The following is a 19,966-nucleotide window of genomic DNA, read 5'->3' as shown; positions in this document are numbered from 1 at the left end:
AGTGTCCTTATTACATATGTTGCATGTACTTACCATAGTAATAACAGTAAATTATGCATAATTACATGCAATGGACATTGGTAGGCTTATGTTTTATATCCCAGCCACTGCACTGGCCATTATTATTAATCGAAGGAGACGTATGTGTGTTTTCCAAGCATTAATGTTAAGGAACGACCCTTATTATACTTGTGAGCGGCTCATATGAGGAGTTTCTGGGTGTTTCTCCCTCATTTCTGCTCTGAGGTCTTGATTGTGGCATTTATTTGAGGTTTAGAATCCATTATTCCTGTAATTCTTTTGTCTTTTATGAATTTAATAAAGAACTCAGTCTCGTATTCTGTCCAAACACACCGCGTCATCTACGTCAGGTGACTGTAAATGCGCAAAAACTGTTTCCATTGCAGTTTTGCGAAATATTCCTTTTTCGAATTGCCTGAAAAAAACCCTCAAGCCAGCGGAAAAACTTTTTTGCGATAAATGGGAGTTTTTGCAAAATTGACGTGTTTCCATTGGGCGTATTTTCAATTCGCAATTTCCAATTTGCGCAATTTGAAGGGTAATGGAAACGCGGCTATAGACACCTTAAAATAAAGTGTAACCCATTTTTTCAAGATGTCAGTGAACTATTTGGAGAAGATCTGCTAAGTTGGACCAGGATCAAATCAGCACTACATAAAGTCAAATCCAAAAGGCATAGTAAACCATTTAGTCTCGTATTTTCCGGATATACACTAGTCTGGAATAATTGAGATTTTTTAATGTTTTTGAAATATCTGTTTCTGCTCACCAAGGCTGCATTTATGTGATCAAAAACTCAGTAAAACTGTGAATTATTATTAGAATTTAAAATATCTGTTTTCTATGTGAATATACAGTAAAGTGTAATTTATTCCTGTGATCAAAGCTGAATGTTCAGCATCATTACTCCAGTCTTCAGTGTCACATGATCCTTCAGAAATCACTCTAATATGATGATTTGATGTACAATTATTATTGGTACTCAATCTTACTATTATCAATGTTGAAAACTGTTTTGCTGCTTTTTGTCATCAACTTTTGAATGGTACAGTGTCACGGTTTCCACAAAAATATGAAGCAGCACAACAGTTTTCAACACTGATAATAATCATAAATGTTTCTTGAGCAGCAAATCATCATGTGACACTGGAGTAATGGATGCTGAAATTGTTAAAAAAGTTCTTTAATATTTCACAATATTACTGTTTTCATTCAAATAAATGCAGCCAAATGCCTGCAATAGTGAAAAACCACAATAATATGTGAATATTCCTTGATAATTCAGAGCTGATATTCTGTCGTGTGTGTGAAGGCTTTTCATATGTTAATAACTCCGATTACGTGATGTTTTGTTCTCAGACCACATGGGGAAGATGGCTTAAGGATTTAAAGTTGTCCTTGGCTTTCCTTATTGTCGGCTACTGTAAACAATCGCATTGTTTGAGCAGGATAAACCAGACTAGCATGGAAATTCATGTTGGTTTAAACTGGCATTGATTTTCAGCAAACAAAATATACAGTCAAACCAAAAAAAATCAGATATCATTTTTTTATATATTTTTTTACTAGTGTGTGATCAGGACACTATAGTTAATTTATGTAAGTGAGGAGAGCAGAATAAAGTAAACTGTGACATATTATACCCAAAAATCCTTCATACAAGTAAAACCTGTATGTAAACCAGACACTTTGAGCTGATCATGTTTTGCTGAAGTGTTTTTTCTTTAATTGCTAATGCTCTTTTTACACACAGACTGAACACAATGAAGCATTGCTTGGTGATTGGTTGAGCTAAACTGGTATTATCTAATTGTGTAGTTAAATTTAACAGCTGACAGATATTCAACATAATTCATGTGTGAGACAGTCTAACAGAAGGACGGACAAAACCAGTCAAATATCAACTGAGTTCTGCTCATATTTTATTACCATTCTCTAAACTATAGCGAATAAACTGAGATAATGTGAGAAATGTTGAAGATGTCTGAATAAATGTTGGTTTGGCTGTATAGTCTTACACTGTTACGCTGTTTTTTTCTTCTGGAAACAAACTTTGTTGCATTATTTCCCTGTTATCTCTGTAAAGCTGCTTTGAAACTATCTGTATTGTGAAAAGCGCTGTATAAATAAAATAAAGGTGACTTGCCTTGACTTGAGTGTCTCTCTCTCTCTCTCTCTTCTCAGCAGATCCAGGACGCTGCGGATCAGGGCATCATGTTCGCTGGCTTCATCCAGGAGCCGGCGGGTCTTCGCCCACATGTGTCCCGACACGGAGAACCAGAGGAACCCTCTCTCTCCCTGCACTCAAGCCCCAGCTCGCTGCACGGATCCGGGCTCACGCCGAGCCCCAGTCCCCTGGAGGAGCCGGAGCCCGAGCCGGGAGACCAGAACCACGGGGAAAACGAGGGAGGAGAGCCTTCTGAAGGAGGAGAAGAAGACGATCTCTCTGTTGAGACGTCAGCCGTGTTGAAAACAGGACCTGGTGACACACAGCAACACAACAACAACGACACGGCCAAAGTCAAAGACACAACCGAGAAAGCCAGCCGGACCAAGAGCGGTGGGTTGAGCATCTTTATCCGTCGATCACAACGAAATCTCACAACGCTATTAAAGTGCGTTTTAGTTTCGGCTTAAATGGTTTTTCAGCATATTTTTGATACTATAACTATAGTTTCTATATAAACTATACGCTACTCTTCAAAAGTTTGTGGTCGGTAAGATGTTTTTGATAGAAGTCTCTTATGCTCAAAAATACAGTAAAAATAGTAATATTGTGAAATAATACTTCAATTTAAAATTGCTGTTTTCTATGTGAATATATAATAAAGTGTAATTTATTCCTGTGATCAAAGCTGAATGTTCAGCATCATTACTCCAGTCTTCAGTGTCACATGATCCTTCAGAAATCACTCTAATATGATGATTTGATGCTCAAGAAACATTTATGATTATCATCATCAATGATCAGATTTTTGTGGAAATTGTCAATTAGTATTATCGGCAGACAACCACACCTCTGAACAGACATTGCCTTTAGCAATCAATATTTTATTTCTATGATATCACTAAACACTCATTACGTGTTCTTGTATTCTGACATTTTTTTGGTATCAATTGGCGTTTTATTTATCAGTTATTGGTCCATTTACATGTGATGTGCAGTTTTTTTTGGTGAAACTAGTCAAACATCCACTGTATTGGCCATGAAAATCACTGCGATATTCACAATGTTGCCCAATTTTAAAGGGGTGGTTGATTATGATTTGACTTTTCTAACTTTAGTTAGTGTGTAATGTTGCTGTTTGATCATAAACAACATCTGCAAAGTTACAACGCTCAAAGTTCAAAGCAAAGGGAGATATTTGCTTTTAAAGAAATCGCTTTTTAAGGACTACAACAAACGGCTGGTAGAGACTACACCACATTCCTCCCGGGTTAGTGACATCACCAACCCTAGAATTTACATAAACCCCGCCCCCTGAACACGATTTATAGATTACCAAGACAGAATATGCTAATCAATGACTAGAAGAAAACTACACATCAGCTTCATAAATTTATCAACTAACCATTCAGAAATGTCCTGTTGCTTCTACATGTTGTCACTTCTTCTCGAGTCTCTCCATCATTGTCTGACTCTGGTTTGAACATAAAAGCCTAAAAGTTTTTGAAATTTTCAGTGCATGTGTGTGTGAGGTAAAATGACACAAATTCTTGAAGCTCCGCCCCCTGTGCCGGGAGCAGCAGCTCATTTGCATTTAAAGGGACACACAAAAACGGTGCGTTTTTGCTCACCCTCAAATAGTGACAATTTTAACATGCTATATAAAAATATCTGTGGGGTATTTTGAGCTAAAACTTCACACACACACTCTGGAGACATCAGAGACTTATTTTACATCTTGTGAAAAGGGCATTATACCACCCCTTTAATGTCGACGGCGTAATCTATCGCCCAGCCCTAATCCGAAGCGTTGATGAGTTAGAAAGATCATAAATCATCTGATTTCTAGGTTTCACGTACTGTGAAAGCATCTCACTGGCTTTTTTTTTTGTCTCAAGAAAAGCATTGTCAGAGTTTTGACGTATGGGATTGGGAACATTTGGCGTTTACAAAAACCCACACAGCGGGTGCTAGATTAGGCTTTGTTCGCCCTTCTTTTTTCCGGCAGTAACCAGATGGCAAACCTCATTCTCAACATTAGCTAGGGAGGCGTTTCTTGCAAAAACTGTGGCATTGTGCACAGAGTGCGCCGTAGCATGTGAATGATGCATGCTGGGAGTCCTGTGCCCGAGTCTCCTGCATGTGGAATGATCCTATGGACTCACGCTACACCAATTTTTCTCATTCAGGCACAAAATGACAGATGCCAGGAGTCCTTTTGGCACAGCGCTGTGTCTTTATGACTTATCGCCACTGCTGATAAATATAGTCATTCCCCGCTCAAATCCCTCTAATGCGCCTGGAGATCATATATAAAGCATAATGGCGCTGGTCAGCCGTGTGAAATGCTCGGAGGTTTGTCAAAGGAAGGCTTTTTTCATCCCGCAGTGAAGCTGGAAAGCCATCGAGTGAAACCTGCATTCACAAAGAAAAGCACGGTTATCCGTGTTTCATGCACAGCAGTGATTCAGAGTGTTTTACATACTCAGATTAGGGACCATATCGGTATCGGCCGATATTTGTTTGGTTTTAATGTTATCTTTATCGGCCTGATAAGAAAATTTGGCTGATATATTAAATATAGGATATATTTCCTTCAGCTGAGACACTTCCGATGTGCACTGTTGGCCATGATGGTTTTGAACGGCTTGAAATATGATAGGAATCACTTCAAAAAAAGAAAATCTGTCATATCGGCTACATACAATTATAATGAGAACATCATTATAATTGTGTGATTGGGACATGGCATTTAATGGTGAGACTTTTGTTTTTGTAATCATGCTCTCAAAAATGCTATAAAAAATTTGGATTTAGATTTAGCGACCAAAATATCGGTTATCGGTTTTCAAATATAAAGAATTATCGGTTATCGGTATCGCCAAAATTTTCATTTTTGTGCATCCCTAACTAAGTTGAAAATTAAAAGGGCAATATTCTGGATTGATCTCATGAGATGCATTTTAAAACAAAATAAAAATATTTTAAAAAGTAAGACCATTAAGATAATATAACTATTTTAATGATAATAGAGTTGTCGGTTGTAGCCCTAAAACTATGGTTTTGAGTTCCCAAGGGAATTTCTGGATTTGCATTATATTTTCACTGTAAAAGAAAGTTAAAGATTTGAAATAAAACAATGCATTGCAGTAAAATGGTAGGCATAAAGTGAAGTAAGATAGTTAACCAAAAAAAGGCACAGAACATGTACAACTAACATATTTTAGAGGAATTGAACTATTAAAAATGAATAGTGATGATTATTTAAACTGTCAAATTCGGCCTGCATTGTTTTAAGGGAATTCAGTGCAAATGCTAAAATCCGACAAGCGGAAGTTTTCCGAGAATTTGTTCCTAAAACATCTATTTATATCCGGGACCTTCACAATCAGCCGGTGGGATGCAATCCACATCCGAATATTTCCATAGTTATCAGCTCCTCTGTAGACGACGGAGGTCAGGACTTTTTGGGGATGTGTTTGGGTGTTGATATGATGCAATTCAAGTGCGGATTAGGCAAACGCTTGATGGCATGTCGCGTTCCTTGGCAGTGCTAACCGCAGATATCCAGCGCGTTTGACCTTGTCGAAAGGGTTAAGAGGGATCATATAGAGCTTGGAGGGGTCGTTTGTGTGCTTGTTTCTGCACTAAACATCCAACGCTTTACCAAGTCCTTCTGGAAGTTAGTCAATGTCACAGAGACACTGGCTTTCATGTGTGAAGAGCATTACTTTCTTCACACACACAGACTGTATTTAGAGCTGCAATGGCAGTATTCAGGTTTCATTAAAACATTCACTGTCACCAAGAAAAATTGTAATTACTTTTATTACAATTAAACATTTCTCTCCCCAATTTATCATTATTGTAATGCAACTTTTCAACTGTAAAAACTACTGGGAAAATACTAAAACCTGAATGTTTATCTAACACTACTGCAATGCAATGATTTAAGTAAATAAAAATAATAATTAATTAATAAGCATACTAATTAATGTCAGTCCAACAAATGCTATTATGATTTAAGCTACTGTTCTAACGTTTGGGGGTCAGTACGATTTTGTGTTTTAAAAGTTAACACAGAAAGGACGCATTAAATTGATCAAAAAATTCATTTGTTTCAAATAAATGCTGTTCTTTTGAACTTTCTATTCATCAGAGAATCCTGAAAAATAAAATGCATCACCGTTTCCACATAAATCTGAAGCTGCACAACTGTGTTCAACACTGATAATAATCATAAATGTTTCTTGAGCATCAAATCATCATATTAGAGTGATTTCTGAAGGATCATGTGACACTGAAGACTGGAGTAATGATGCTGAAAATTCAGCTTTGATCACAGGAATAAATGATACTTTACTGTATATTCTCATAGAAAACATGTGATTTGCATTGGAATAATATTTCAAAATTTTTACTGTATTTTTGATCAAATAAGTGCAGCTTTGGTGAGCGAAAGAGACTCTCAAAAACAAAAGGAAACCGACTCCAATGAAAAGTAATGTATAAATACTTTACATTTTAAATATGTAATTATAAATGTTTTGCAATGCAGTAATAAAAAAGAAATGAGAGGGAAAGGTAAACAACTGTCATGAAAATAACAATGCAAAAAAAAACGTTTAAATTATAATTTGACCTTTTTTTTTGCATCCTTATTTCCCTCATCTATAAAAATGCGAAAATAAACTAAAAATCAGTTTGTGCTAAAGCGATGCACGTGCTGTGGACATTAGAGGAAATGAGTTCACCGGAAGACTAACTGAAGAACCTGCTGTACCCGAGCTGAAGTAAAACAACAAATAATGATTAGTTCTTGCTGAGATTTGTGCAGTAAGTGCATATGCGGCTCAGATCGCTCTCTCTCTCATTCGCTTTCCTTGGTCCCGTCAGACGAGGCTAATGACTCAATGCAGTCAGAGGCAATCTAAATGATCGCTGCCAGAACAAAAGTGCATCCATATTTATCTTTTTTGGTCAATTTCCCATTAGTTCTGAAAATAGGGAGGTTTTAGGGGGGTAAGCCAAACACACAAACAAATTAATCTTGGACTATCGTAATCCATTAGGTCCACTCTCTTTCTCTATGAGGCACAGCGTTTTGTTTTCCAGCCAAATGTAATCTCATTGAGGAGAACGGATGGTCAATTCTCCCAAGTGTGGGGCTGGTCTAGTGAGAAATGACGGTCCTAAATACTCGTTCGAGATTGCCACTACATCAGCTAATTTCCCTAATTACTCACCTCCGCTAGACCAGGACACCAGCTAATTAGCCCATCTACAAGCTAATTAATTAAGTGCATGTGAAGGGCAACAGTGCAGGAACCCGCAGTTCACAAAGCAAGGAATCTCATAACCCTGACAAGACCAGCTTGAGTCCGGGTTATGATGGTTAGTGCTGGCTTAGGGCGTTTTCGCACCAAAGTTCACGTTTTGATACATTTTATACATTCAGTAAGTTTTGATTTGGTTTCACATTGCAATTATGCGAGCGCACTAATGAACTTTACATGACACACTTGCGTCCTGTTGTCATCATCAATAGCCACGTTTCCATTACCCTTCAAATTGCGCAAATTGAAATCGCGAATTGAAAATACGCCCAAAGGAAACACGTCAATTTCGCGAAACCTCCTATTTATCGTAAAATTTATCGTTTTTTCAGGCAATTCGAAAAAGGAATATTTCGCAAAACTGCAATGGAAACAGAATACGTTCTAAAATATTTGCAAAACAATACAAAATGGAGTCTTCAGGCAGTGAGGATGATTTTGTTGTCCTCTCTCTTCTTAAAAAGAGGGAAATAAAGAGGAAAAATTGGGTCCATCCAATCCTGAGATTGCGTAGAGCGGAAGGAGAGTTCGCTGCGGGATTATCCCGAGAGATTCAAGGTTTACTTCAGGATTTCAGAGGCTCAGTTTGATGTTTTTCTATCTAAAAGAAGACCACCAATTTCCATGAACCAACTGATCCTGAACAGTTCTGGATTTTGGCGTTCGATTGTACGGTGGCTCTGAATTGCCAAAACACCTCTTAAAATGCTACGGATGCGAAAAACGCCGATCCGAATTGTTTTATGACGGATGAAAGTTTCGGAGGCTGTGTGTAGGCTAAACGTGATCGACACAGCGTGAGGTCGTATTTATTTTTTAACGTGCAAGGACTCTTAGGGCCTTTAGACTGAATGGCCATTCCCACTTTTCTCTGCCATTAAACGAATTCGATGTTTGACATGTCCACAGGTGCCGAGCTCTTCGGATTGTTTAACTACCCGGGTCGCCGTGAGGGTCAGTTTAAGTACTACACGGTTAAAGTGCCTCTACGAGTGCAACCGCAGGGCGAGGGCATCTGCACGCTGGAGGCGAACTGGCTCGATCACATGACCCAGCATTTCAACAACGGAGCTTCACTAGTGGACGGATTCTTTCAGCTGGCCAGCGACAACGGTGAGTTAGCGTGATGCGACTGAAATTCAAAGAATAAGACATTTACTTTTGTTCGCACACACTAGATGCCATCAGTAAACCATGAGACCTTGATATACAACATGGTTCTGAAGATTATATGTTGATTTATATTATATATATATATATATATTTATTATATGATTATATTATATGTCATATCATACATACCCAGTTATTAATATCATATTGCAAAGTACTTCATGGACAAAATACTACATGGTGCTAGAGTTGGAAAAACAACATTGTATTACTATGTTTTGTAAAATGTAATTAAAAAGTGGGATAAATTATATGCATAAAAATGCTAAATTTACTATTTTCAAAATTGAATGTATCGCTAAATAATACATAAGAACAGAAATAATAATAAAATGTAGGCTATAAAATAAAATTCTGAATATTAGATTTCTTGTTAAATGTAATGCATAACAAAAATATATATATAAGTTGAAAACACTAAATTTAATACATTAATTCCAAAATGGGAAACACAACAATAAAAAAATGACTAAATATACATTTTAAAAATTAAATAACTAAATAAAAAAAATCTGTTAAAAAAAGAAAAACAAACATTGTATTACTATTTTCCCCATTATGTATTTCTATGGTAATTTGGAGATTTTTAAAGTCCCCCTGTAGTCAATAATTTCATTCCTTAAAACTCATCTTTGATCACCAAAATTACATATTTAAAAACAAAAACACACAGAAAAATGCTTTAAAATATCTTGAATGTAATTCGACACCCTTGCCTCATTTAGTATGTGCGGTTCTATGAATATGCAAATGAGCCCCGCCTCCACTCACTCACTCAGCTCAGAGATCCACTGGTTGACGATCACACGTTGATCTGATTGGTTACAAGGTAGTTTGTGACGTCAGAAACACCAGCGATTTCAAAGCGTGTTTCTGAGGCTGTCTTTGGTTCACTGCAGTTTTAAGGAGAAAACACTCAGCAATGCTGTCGACTTATGAATTTACACATGGTTTGACTTAAACGACACAAAATTAAAAGCTTGATTTTTACCACAGGAGGTTAAAAACCTAATAAATGTATTAAAAGTGTCTTCTAATAAATGGATCAGTGATTCAAAAAAAAAAAAGTGATTGTTCCTTATTTTATTCTGACTCATTAATTAATCATCCTATTAAAATACCTTGTGGGGTTTGAGCACTGAAAGCGTTTTCAACATGAGATCTTTAGTGTGGATCTTATTGCACTGTGGGAAATGCACTGGTGGTTTGAGTTCTGCTTCGCTTCTTTAATGGCTAGCCGAACATAAGCTGTTTTGTGGCTGGGTTATAACATCGGGGACACGGGGAAAGGAGGGTATTTGTCATCGTTTAGGGCTTTCTGGATCTTGAAGTGGTGACGATGTGGCAAGAGAACGTGTGCAGCGGTAGCAATGACGTAAAACCCAAGCCTCTTATTAGTTAATTAACTTCTTTTAACGACTCCCCCGTTCACTCAGAAAACCCCCACCAAGTGCAAATCCACCGAGGGAAATCCTGAAGTAATCACTAAGCAAAGTCAGGAATTAATTCGATTTTTATACTCGCTGAGGAGAATAAACGTAGTGTTCGCCCGTGCAAAACCTAAGCTGCGTTCACACTGCCAGCAACTTCTCTCAAAAAATGAATTTTTGCCTCTTGTTAAATTTAATTAATTAAAATAAGCAAAAGTAACACAATTGTTTAATATTTTGTCACAACTTAATTTAATTGTGTTCAATCAACCTAATATATTTAAAGCTGAAGTTTACTTAATTTGTGTGAAAACTACATGAATCATTTTTGTTGACAACTAACTTGGCAGTGGATCTGTAGCTCCCAGCATGCTTTGCAACACTCTAAAATTTTGGGTCAAATATGGACTAACCCAACGTTGGGTTAAAAATTCAATTTAAAAATGGACAAACCCAGCCGTTGGTTTACATTTTTAATGTAACCAATGCAATTTGTCCATTTTTAAATTGCATTTTTGTCCATTTTTGATTTTGTCCAAAATGCAATTTGTCCATTTTTAAATTGCATTTTTGTCCATTTTTGATTTTGTCCAAAATGCAATTTGTCCATTTTTAAATTGCATTTTTTAACCCAACGTTGGGTTAGTCCATATTTGACCCAACATTGGGTTAACACAACCCAGCAGTTTTTAGAGTGAAGGGACTGCATTAGGAGGGTAAATTTAGGGATTAAAGTGTTGTTTTATGTGTTTTTCTGCAAATGGAAAGTTGTTAGTTAATGTTAGTGTTTAATATTCAGTTATGTTAGAAACTTTGTGGTTACCATTATGCAGAAGAGTGGCGACTGTGTTTAGTTTAGGGCTGTGGACACTCAGTATACTTACTATACATGCATTAAACCCCATTCGCAGACCTGCACAAGTAATATTCAATATTACGCTGTAAAAAGTGGTTTTAATTAAACTGAACACTAGTAGCTTCTATCATTGGAATTATGAACAAATGCTCTTTGCCATCGTGGCTGTTTATCTGAGGTGAAGGCATGGGCACTAGTGTACGAAACCCTTCAGGCTCTGAGGGAGACATGCCAATGATTATAGGAAAGTTGCTGACCGCTAAAATAACTTAATTTGGCCAATTACACCTATTTAAATCAAGGAAAGAGAGAAACACATTTTTAAGAGCAAACATGTTTGATTAGCTGATTAAAATTAGCTGACATGTTTGACTAGCATGACAAAATTATCCGATTAAATGATAAGCTATTTCCTCATAAAAGTGCTTTATTCAGCCTCTTCTCAATCGACATCTGTTCAAAACAAATGGTTAGTACGCTTTCTTTCTGCTAAGTTTGCAGGCTTGCCTTCGAGTGGCTTTGATTGAGATTTATGGGATCATGTCGCTTTGTGTCGCTCAATGCAAATCTGTGAGATTCATTCAATGCAAATCTATTGCTGTTTTATCTCTTACCAGGCAAAAATCACACGTCAAATAGCTTACAAAACTAAAAGTACATCTTGATTTAACAAAAAATCTGTAAGTTAAGAAATGACGTCTAATACTTAGTAAATTAACTGTGAGCAATAGTTATACTTACGCTTGACTTAGCAAAGACCACTAATAAACTGATTTAAAAATGTAATGCATAACGAACTATAATATATCTGAATGTTGAATACACTTAATGAATAAAAAAAATAAAAAATTACATGTATAAAAATACCAAAATGTATATAAAATAAAATATAATGCATTCAGAAGTGGAATGCATAAGCTTATTAAGCGTCACTAAATATTTAAATGTAGAATACAATTAAAATAAATAAAATTGCATGTATAAAAATTATAGGTAACACTTTACAATAAGGTTCATTAGTTAACATTAATGTATTAACTAACATGAACCAACAATGAGCGATACATTTGTTACAGTATTTGTTAATCTTTATTAATGTTAAATAATAAAAATGTTCATTGTTAGTTCACAGTGCATTAACTAATGTTAACAAATACAACCTTTGATTTTAATAAAGTATTAGTAAATTATGAAATTAATATGAACTAAGATTAATAAATGCTAAAGAAGTGTTAACTAAGGTAGTTAACTAATGCACCAAAACATTCAAAATTGGAATACATAACCTTATTAAGCATCACTTAATCAAAATGTAAAGAACACCACAATATGTCTCATGACTCGAGACAAATGATGGTGTTCATGTCAACGACACGTGCGACGGAAAACAACAGTAGTGTTAAAGCGGGAGGACGGCAGAGCCCTGTGGAGTCCGGGAACAATGTGATATATCAAAGCCCCGCCAGCATGTAGACTTTTCATAAGTGTCTGATTACATGAAAGGCTGGAGACGCATTCATTATCAGGCCTGTGAGAAGCACATGGGCCAGATCTCGCCAAATTTAGCTTCTCTTTTGAGTCTGGCCTGTGAATGCGTAATGAGAACTCCATGGTGATGCGCTCCCACAGTGTCGTCTTCTCGCTGTAAACATCAACACGTCCGTAATGCGAGAGGAAGATGCACACGCATACAACAGAACACGAGCCGAGAACCGGTTCTCTGGGCGAATCTCGGGAAAACATGTCAAGGTCACGTTTCACCTCAAAAGCAACAGGAAATATTAATGATGAAAAAAAAAAAGAACAAATTCTGCTTGCAAATCTCACGGATGCTAGGGTGTTTTCGCAGGTTACTACTGACTGCCTTAAAGGGTTCAGAGCAAAGGGAGATATTTGCTTTTACAGAAATCGCTTTTTAAGGACTACAACAAACGGCTGGTAGAGACTACACCACATTCCTCCCGGGTTAGTGACATCACCAACCCTAAAATTTACATAAACCCCGCCCCCGGAACATGATTTATAGATTATCATGACAGACTATGCTAATCAGTGACTAGAAGATAACTACACATCAGCTTCATAAATTCATCAACTAACCATTCAGAAATGTCCTGTTGCTTCTACATGTTGTCTCTTCTTCTCGAGTCTCTACATCATTGTCTGACTCCGGTTTGAACATAAAAGTCTAAAAGTGTTTGAAATGTTCAGTGCATGTGTGTGTGAGGTAAAAGAACACGAGCTCTTGAAGCTCCGCCCCCTGTGCCGGGAGCAGCAGCTCATTTGCATTTAAAGGGACGGTGCGTTTTTGCTCACCCTCAAAAAGTGACAATTTTAACATGATATATAAAAATATCTGGGGTATTTTGAGCTAAAACTTCACACACACACTCTGGGGACATCAGAGACTTCTTCTGAAAAGGCCATTATACCACCCCTTTAAAAGTGCTTGAGTAATAATGATGCCTGCCTTCACATCATTTTTGCACTAATCATAGTTTGCATTAAAAATAATGAAGCTCATTTTAAGACCATTAAGATTTTTTTGGGTAACACTTTACAATTAGTTAACATTAGTTTAATACATTAGTTAACATGAACTAACAAGAATGAACAATTCTTCTGCAGATTTTATTAATCTCAGTTAATGTCGATCTCAACATTTACTAATACCTTTTTTAAAATCAAAAGTTTTATCTGATGTTAACTAAAATTTATATTTTTATTAACTATTATTAACAAAGTCTAATAAATGCTGTAAAAAATATATTTATCATAGTCAGTTCATGTTAACTAATGTATATTAGTTAACTATAATAACTATAAATAGATATAGTGTCATCGTTGCATTTTAATATATTTCATATTTGTATATTATTTTAGGGGCATTTTTGGATAGATTAAAGCTAAATTGAATTAACGAAAGCAATCACAAAACAAATTTAATAAAACTTAAGGCTAATTCAAAATACCAATAAATATTATAATAGTATGTAAATATTAAATTAAATAAAAACAGTTTGCATTTAATTTCTTTGCATTATGTTAATGAGATTTTGTGGGGAACTGCCATGAACATTTAAATGCTGAATGATCCTGAAATAGGATCATGTTGTCAAAGATTTCACATTTCTTTCTATTGGTTTTGTTGGTGAAATATGACCTGGACATGTTCTTCACAGAGTCTGTAAGATTAGTCCTCCTATTTGATAGAAGATCAAAAAGATAGTCTTAAGAGATCAGCAGTGGCACGGCCTCGACCTCCATCTTCAGAAACTGTCCTCGGGTGGTTCGGATATGAGTTTATCCACCGGTCCAGGGGTGGATGGGGGTTTTGTGCCGGCTTAAAGTCTCCTGATGGATTCTGCTCTTTGTCGATGCTGTTGGTGTGGCGTTCTGCTCCACTGATTTACTTGTGCACCCGTCTAGCTTTGCTTCAGTGACATTGAAGTTGTCCAGGAGAATGTCCTTTATAAAGAAGCTTTCCTTTAGCCTCTCGCGCCCTTAGAGACGGGTTTCCATGGTGAGGAAAAGTGGGAGGCAGGAGTCGAGGTTTAAAGGGATAGTTCACCCAAAAAATTAAAATTAGCCCATTGTTTACTCACCCCGAAGCCATTCTAGGTGTATATTAGGGCTGCACGATATTGAAGAGAAATGCGATAACTCATTAAATAATGCGATATTCAATAATGCTTAAAGTGTGTACAATAAACTTAAATTATCTTTAAAATGTAGTTAAAATTATATAACCTACACGTGTTTCACATTCTTTTTGTGACAAGAAAACATCCCTAAACTTCTGACAGTGAACATCAGTGTTTTACTGTATATAAGAAGTGTTATTTGAACATCAGTGTAAACCTCGGGGTTCAGGTTATCCTACATTAGGGTTATTTAACAACACAAACTGAATAATCAAATGTAAAAATAAAACACTGCTTAGTTTTCACTGTATGAATTAAATATACACTGATTCTTATTAAAGCTACAAAAGTTATTCAGCCGAGAGCAGCGAGTGATTTTCTCTGTGTCTTTTGTTCATGATCGCAGTTATTCGCGATCGCGATACATGCATTTGCCATATTTTGATAATTTCGATATATTGTGCAGCCCTGGTGTATATGACATTTTCTTTCAGATGAATGCAGTCGGAGTTATATTTAAAAATGTCCTGGCTCTTCCAAGCTTTATAATGGCAGTGAATGGCTGTATGTCTTTGGAAGTCCATCAAAGCGCATCTATTCATGATTAAAGTGCTCGACGCGGCTCTCCGGGGGTTAATAAAGGCCTTCTGAAGTGAAGCGATGTGTGTTTCTCTTTTGGCGTAAATCGATGCGTACGGCCGTCTGCCGGAAGCTAGTTATTTTAGTCGACAAAGTTTTATGGATATTTTTCTTACACAAACGCATCGTTTCACTTCAGAAGGCCATTCACTGCCATTATAAAGCTTGGAAGAGCCAGGACATTTTTTAATATAACTCCGATTGTATTTGTCTGAAAGAAAAATGTCATATGTGACCCTGGATCATAAAATGAGTCGCACGGGTATATCTGTGGCAATAGCCAACAATACATTATATGGGTCAAAATTATCGATTTTTCTTTTATGCCAAAAATCATGAGGATATTAAGTAAAGATCATGTTCCATGAAGATATTTTGTAAATTTCCTACCATAAATATATAAAACATGTATTTTTGTGAGTGAATGCAGCACAATCGCCAACATAAATGAACAACTTTAAAGGAGATTTTCTCAATGTTTAGTTTTTTTGCACCCTCAGATTCCAGATTTACAATAGTTGTATATCAGCCAAATATTGTCCTATCCTAACAAACCATACATCAATGGAAAGCTTATTTATTCAGCTTTATTCAATTCCAAAAAATTGACCCATGTGACTGGTTTTGTGGCCTGTGATCACATATACACCTAGGATGGCTTGAGGGTGAGTAAATCATGGGCTAATTTTCATTTTTGGGTGAACGGCCCCTTTAATGCGATGGGTGTGGCGTTGGGTGGCACCCATCAGACCAGCACTGAGTTTGCAGATCTTAATGCTCTCGGCTTAACGAAACCGCTCCAATTAAAGATTCATACGCTCCACAGGAGAGCAACACGGTGGGCCACAGGCTCATCACACTTCCAGGTTTAGCTCCCGCTGAATAGACGCCAACGATGTTGAGTAAAAGGTTTCTTTTGTCTGACTTTTGCACCGGGGCGAGTTTCCCCCTCCTCAGAGAAGAATACGCACCCGCAGCTGTCACACATTCACGCGCTTGACTATTCATGCTGTTCTGCCTATATTCAGATACCACGAAGGCACGGAAATTCAGCGTATGAATTTCCAATAAGGTATTATCTTGCTGTGAAAGGGATTTTGGAGATACCTCCAATGTCATTTTCCTGATGCACAAAAGGACCGGAGAATGAATGGTACCATTTTGAACAGGTCCGTGAGTGAGAGAGAGAGAGAATGACAGACACACAGAAGTGAAGAGCATCATTTTTTTTTTACTGTTAAAGTCAACGTGAAATCAAAATTGATCCTTTTTATTTGCTTAATACACGTACCTGGTCTTATAGGGCGCGTTCACACTGCAGCGGAATACGAATGTCACTCCTCTTCTGAGAGCTCAATCTCTGTCTGAACAACAAGGGAATAGAGAATGCTTTTTAGGATGGATGGATGGACAGAACAGTGGAATGATAGATGGACAGACGGACGGACGGAAAACATATGACTTGACGGAACGATAGAATGAAAGACAGATAGATAGATAGATAGATAGATAGACAGACAGACAGACAGACAGACAGACAGAACAGATGACTAGACAGAATGATAGATAGATAGATAGATAGATAGATAGATAGACAGACAGACAGACAGACAGACAGACAGACAGACAGACCAGATGACTAGACAGAATGATAGATAGATAGATAGATAGATAGATAGATAGATAGATAGATAGATAGACAGATAGACAGACAGACAGAACAGATGACTAGACAGAATGATAGATAGATAGATAGATAGATAGATAGATAGACAGACAGACAGACAGACAGACAGACAGACAGACAGACAGACAGACAGACAGACAGACAGACAGACAGACAGATAGATAGATAGATAGATAGATAGACAGACAGACAGACAGACAGACAGAACAGATGACTAGACAGAATGATAGATAGATAGATAGATAGATAGATAGATAGATAGATAGATAGATAGATAGATAGATAGATAGACAGACAGACAGACAGACAGACAGACAGACAGACAGACAGACAGACAGACAGACAGAACACAGATGACTAGACAGAATGATAGATAGATAGACAGACAGACAGACAGACAGACAGACAGACAGACAGACAGACAGACAGACCAGATGACTAGACAGAATGATAGATAGATAGATAGATAGATAGATACATAGATAGATAGACAGACAGACAGACAGACAGACAGACAGACAGACAGACAGAACACAGATGACTAGACAGAATGATAGATAGATAGACAGACAGACAGACAGACAGACAGACAGACAGACAGAACAGATGACTAGACAGAATGATAGATAGATAGATAGATAGATAGACAGACAGACAGACAGACAGACAGAACACAGATGACTAGACAGAATGATAGATAGATAGATAGACAGACAGACAGACAGACAGACAGACAGACAGACAGACAGACAGACCAGATGACTAGACAGAATGATAGATAGATAGATAGATAGATACATAGATAGATAGACAGACAGACAGACAGACAGACAGACAGACAGAACACAGATGACTAGACAGAATGATAGATAGATAGATAGATAGATAGATAGACAGACAGACAGACAGACAGACAGACAGACAGAACACAGATGACTAGACAGAATGATAGATAGATAGATAGATAGATAGATAGATAGATAGATAGATAGATAGATAGACAGACAGACAGACAGACAGACAGACAGACAGTCAGAACACAGATGACTAGACAGAATGATTATTTTAGAATGACAGAGTGTATTTGAACTCATATTTCTCTCGGGTTAATGTAAGACATGGACAGACACTAGACAGTATTATGGATTCGATCTGTGTAAGTGCAAGAGTGTGTAATAGGATGTTCGGATATACAGGAGCACAGGAGTGGAATATAAGTTGCCATTGGACATTAAGGTTTTAATGGATAATGTTGGTTTTAGTATAAGAGTGGAGAGATTGTTTATTAGATAGGATGGTTAATAGATATAGATATAGATATATATATATATATGTGTGTGAGTTGATTTATTTATTTTCATGAAGATGTCTCGTTAAAAGGACCACAATGGAAATAAGTTAATGCAACTTTCTTGTGTTATCCTTGACAAAGCTACTGTATTGCTACTTTTTATGTCAAATAAACTCAACGCAACTCAACTCACTGATGGATGGAAGGATAGGACACGATCACTAGACAGAACGACAGAATGACAGACAGACTTTAGGCCTTGAAATCAAACACTTTACCTTTAACAAAAATGCTTTCGCATCATGTCTGCAAAGTAAGCTTCACTGCAGTTCATCTGCTGAAGTGATTGACATTCACACGTTCACATCCTCCAACTTCACTCTGCATCGGCCCGATTCTGCCCCGCGTCGTAAAATATACATAAGCTGTCTTGAGCATTAGCAACTCTCTCTGGCACACACACCTAAACCTAAACGCTATCAGTCAGTCACGGCGACCTGGCCAGACTGAACTCCACATATCCCAGCAGCCTCTCTCCATCAAACACACAATTGCTCGCCCGTCAATCTCCATGAACGGCCCTTATTGAGCCGGCATTCAGTGTGTCTGTAGAAAAGAGCACTCTGTCGGACTCGCTCACCTGAGACATCGCCGTCCGTTCAGACGAGCTCAACAAACAAACGGCGCGACTCCAATCTTCACCAGATGAACTGGATAATATTCTGATTGTTCAATCCAATCTGACCTCTGACCTGTAATGCTGCCTGAATCATAATCACACACTGTTCGCTCGGTGGCCAGAGGAGAACTGAGCGACTGGGTCTGGGCTCTCCCGAGGTTTTTTATTTCCATTTTGTCACTGATGGAGTTTTGGTTCCTCGACACTGTCGCCTTTTTTCGTGTTTTGGCTTGCTTAGTTGGGGACATTTAATTTAATATTCAACAATAATATTGATCTGCCTGCATTGACACCATTATATGAGAACTTAACTGAGCTGGACGATGACATGACAACTTTTTTACAACACAAATGAACCACTCAAGCTGGACTGTGACACTGTGTCCTAACCAGACGCGATGCGATAAGATTCCAGCGACAAATAATTTGTCTGTCCACACTAGACGCGACTGTGAGATGCGCAAAAATGAATCAAAACCCGCAGCCAATCAGAACAGTGTGTGGGCGGAGTCAGCCTATCGGAACAGTGTGTGGGCAGAGTCAGCCAATCAGAACACCGTGTGGGCGGAGTCAGTCAATCAGAACAGTGTGTGGGCGGAGTCAGACAATCAGAACAGCGTGTGGGCGGAGTCAGCCAATCAGAACAGCATGTGGGCGGAGTCAGCCAATCAGAACAGCGTGTGGGTGGAGTCAGTCAATCAGAACAGCGTGTGGGTGGAGTCAGCCAATCAGAACAGCGTGTGGGTGAAGTCAGCCAATCAGAACAGCGTGTGGGTGGAGTCAGCCAATCAGAACAGCGTGTGGGCGGAGTCAGCCAATCAGAACAGCGTGTGGGCGGAGTCTCGCGGCGAGTGCACGGCACCAGAGAGTAATCCTAACGGAACTCACAAGAAAATGGATAAGTAGCAACATAATCAAATTCACAAATATTCCACCATTTAAACATTATTCAAATACATAGACTGAGTTACTAAAACAATCTTTGTCAAATAATACACTTGTGTGTTCACAGTTTGAACGTTCGTGTTTCCATTTGTTTGATT

The 19,966-nt window shown here is 37.6% G+C and overlaps 1 protein-coding gene across 3 annotated transcripts in view; it reads left to right on the top strand.

Annotated features, from left to right (window-relative positions):
• The window catches only part of rftn1b (raftlin, lipid raft linker 1b), a 123,776-nt gene that overhangs the window by 61,512 nt on the left and 42,298 nt on the right, over positions 1–19,966 (top strand). For 2 of the 3 annotated variants that reach the window (XM_081388203.1, XM_081388202.1), the window contains exons 5-6: positions 2,206–2,581; positions 8,434–8,637. In XM_081388203.1, coding sequence (XP_081244329.1) covers positions 2,206–2,581; positions 8,434–8,637 — 580 coding nt within the window. The remainder of the gene's footprint in view (positions 1–2,205; positions 2,582–8,433; positions 8,638–19,966) is intronic. The other variant, XM_081388204.1, reaches the window with a different exon arrangement.

Source organism: Scardinius erythrophthalmus, assembly GCF_964197995.2.
Source record: "Scardinius erythrophthalmus genome assembly, chromosome: 16".
NCBI lineage: Eukaryota > Metazoa > Chordata > Actinopteri > Cypriniformes > Leuciscidae > Scardinius > Scardinius erythrophthalmus.
The sequence above is the reverse complement of the archived record's forward strand: the minus strand, read 5'-3'. Positions and strand labels throughout refer to the sequence as shown.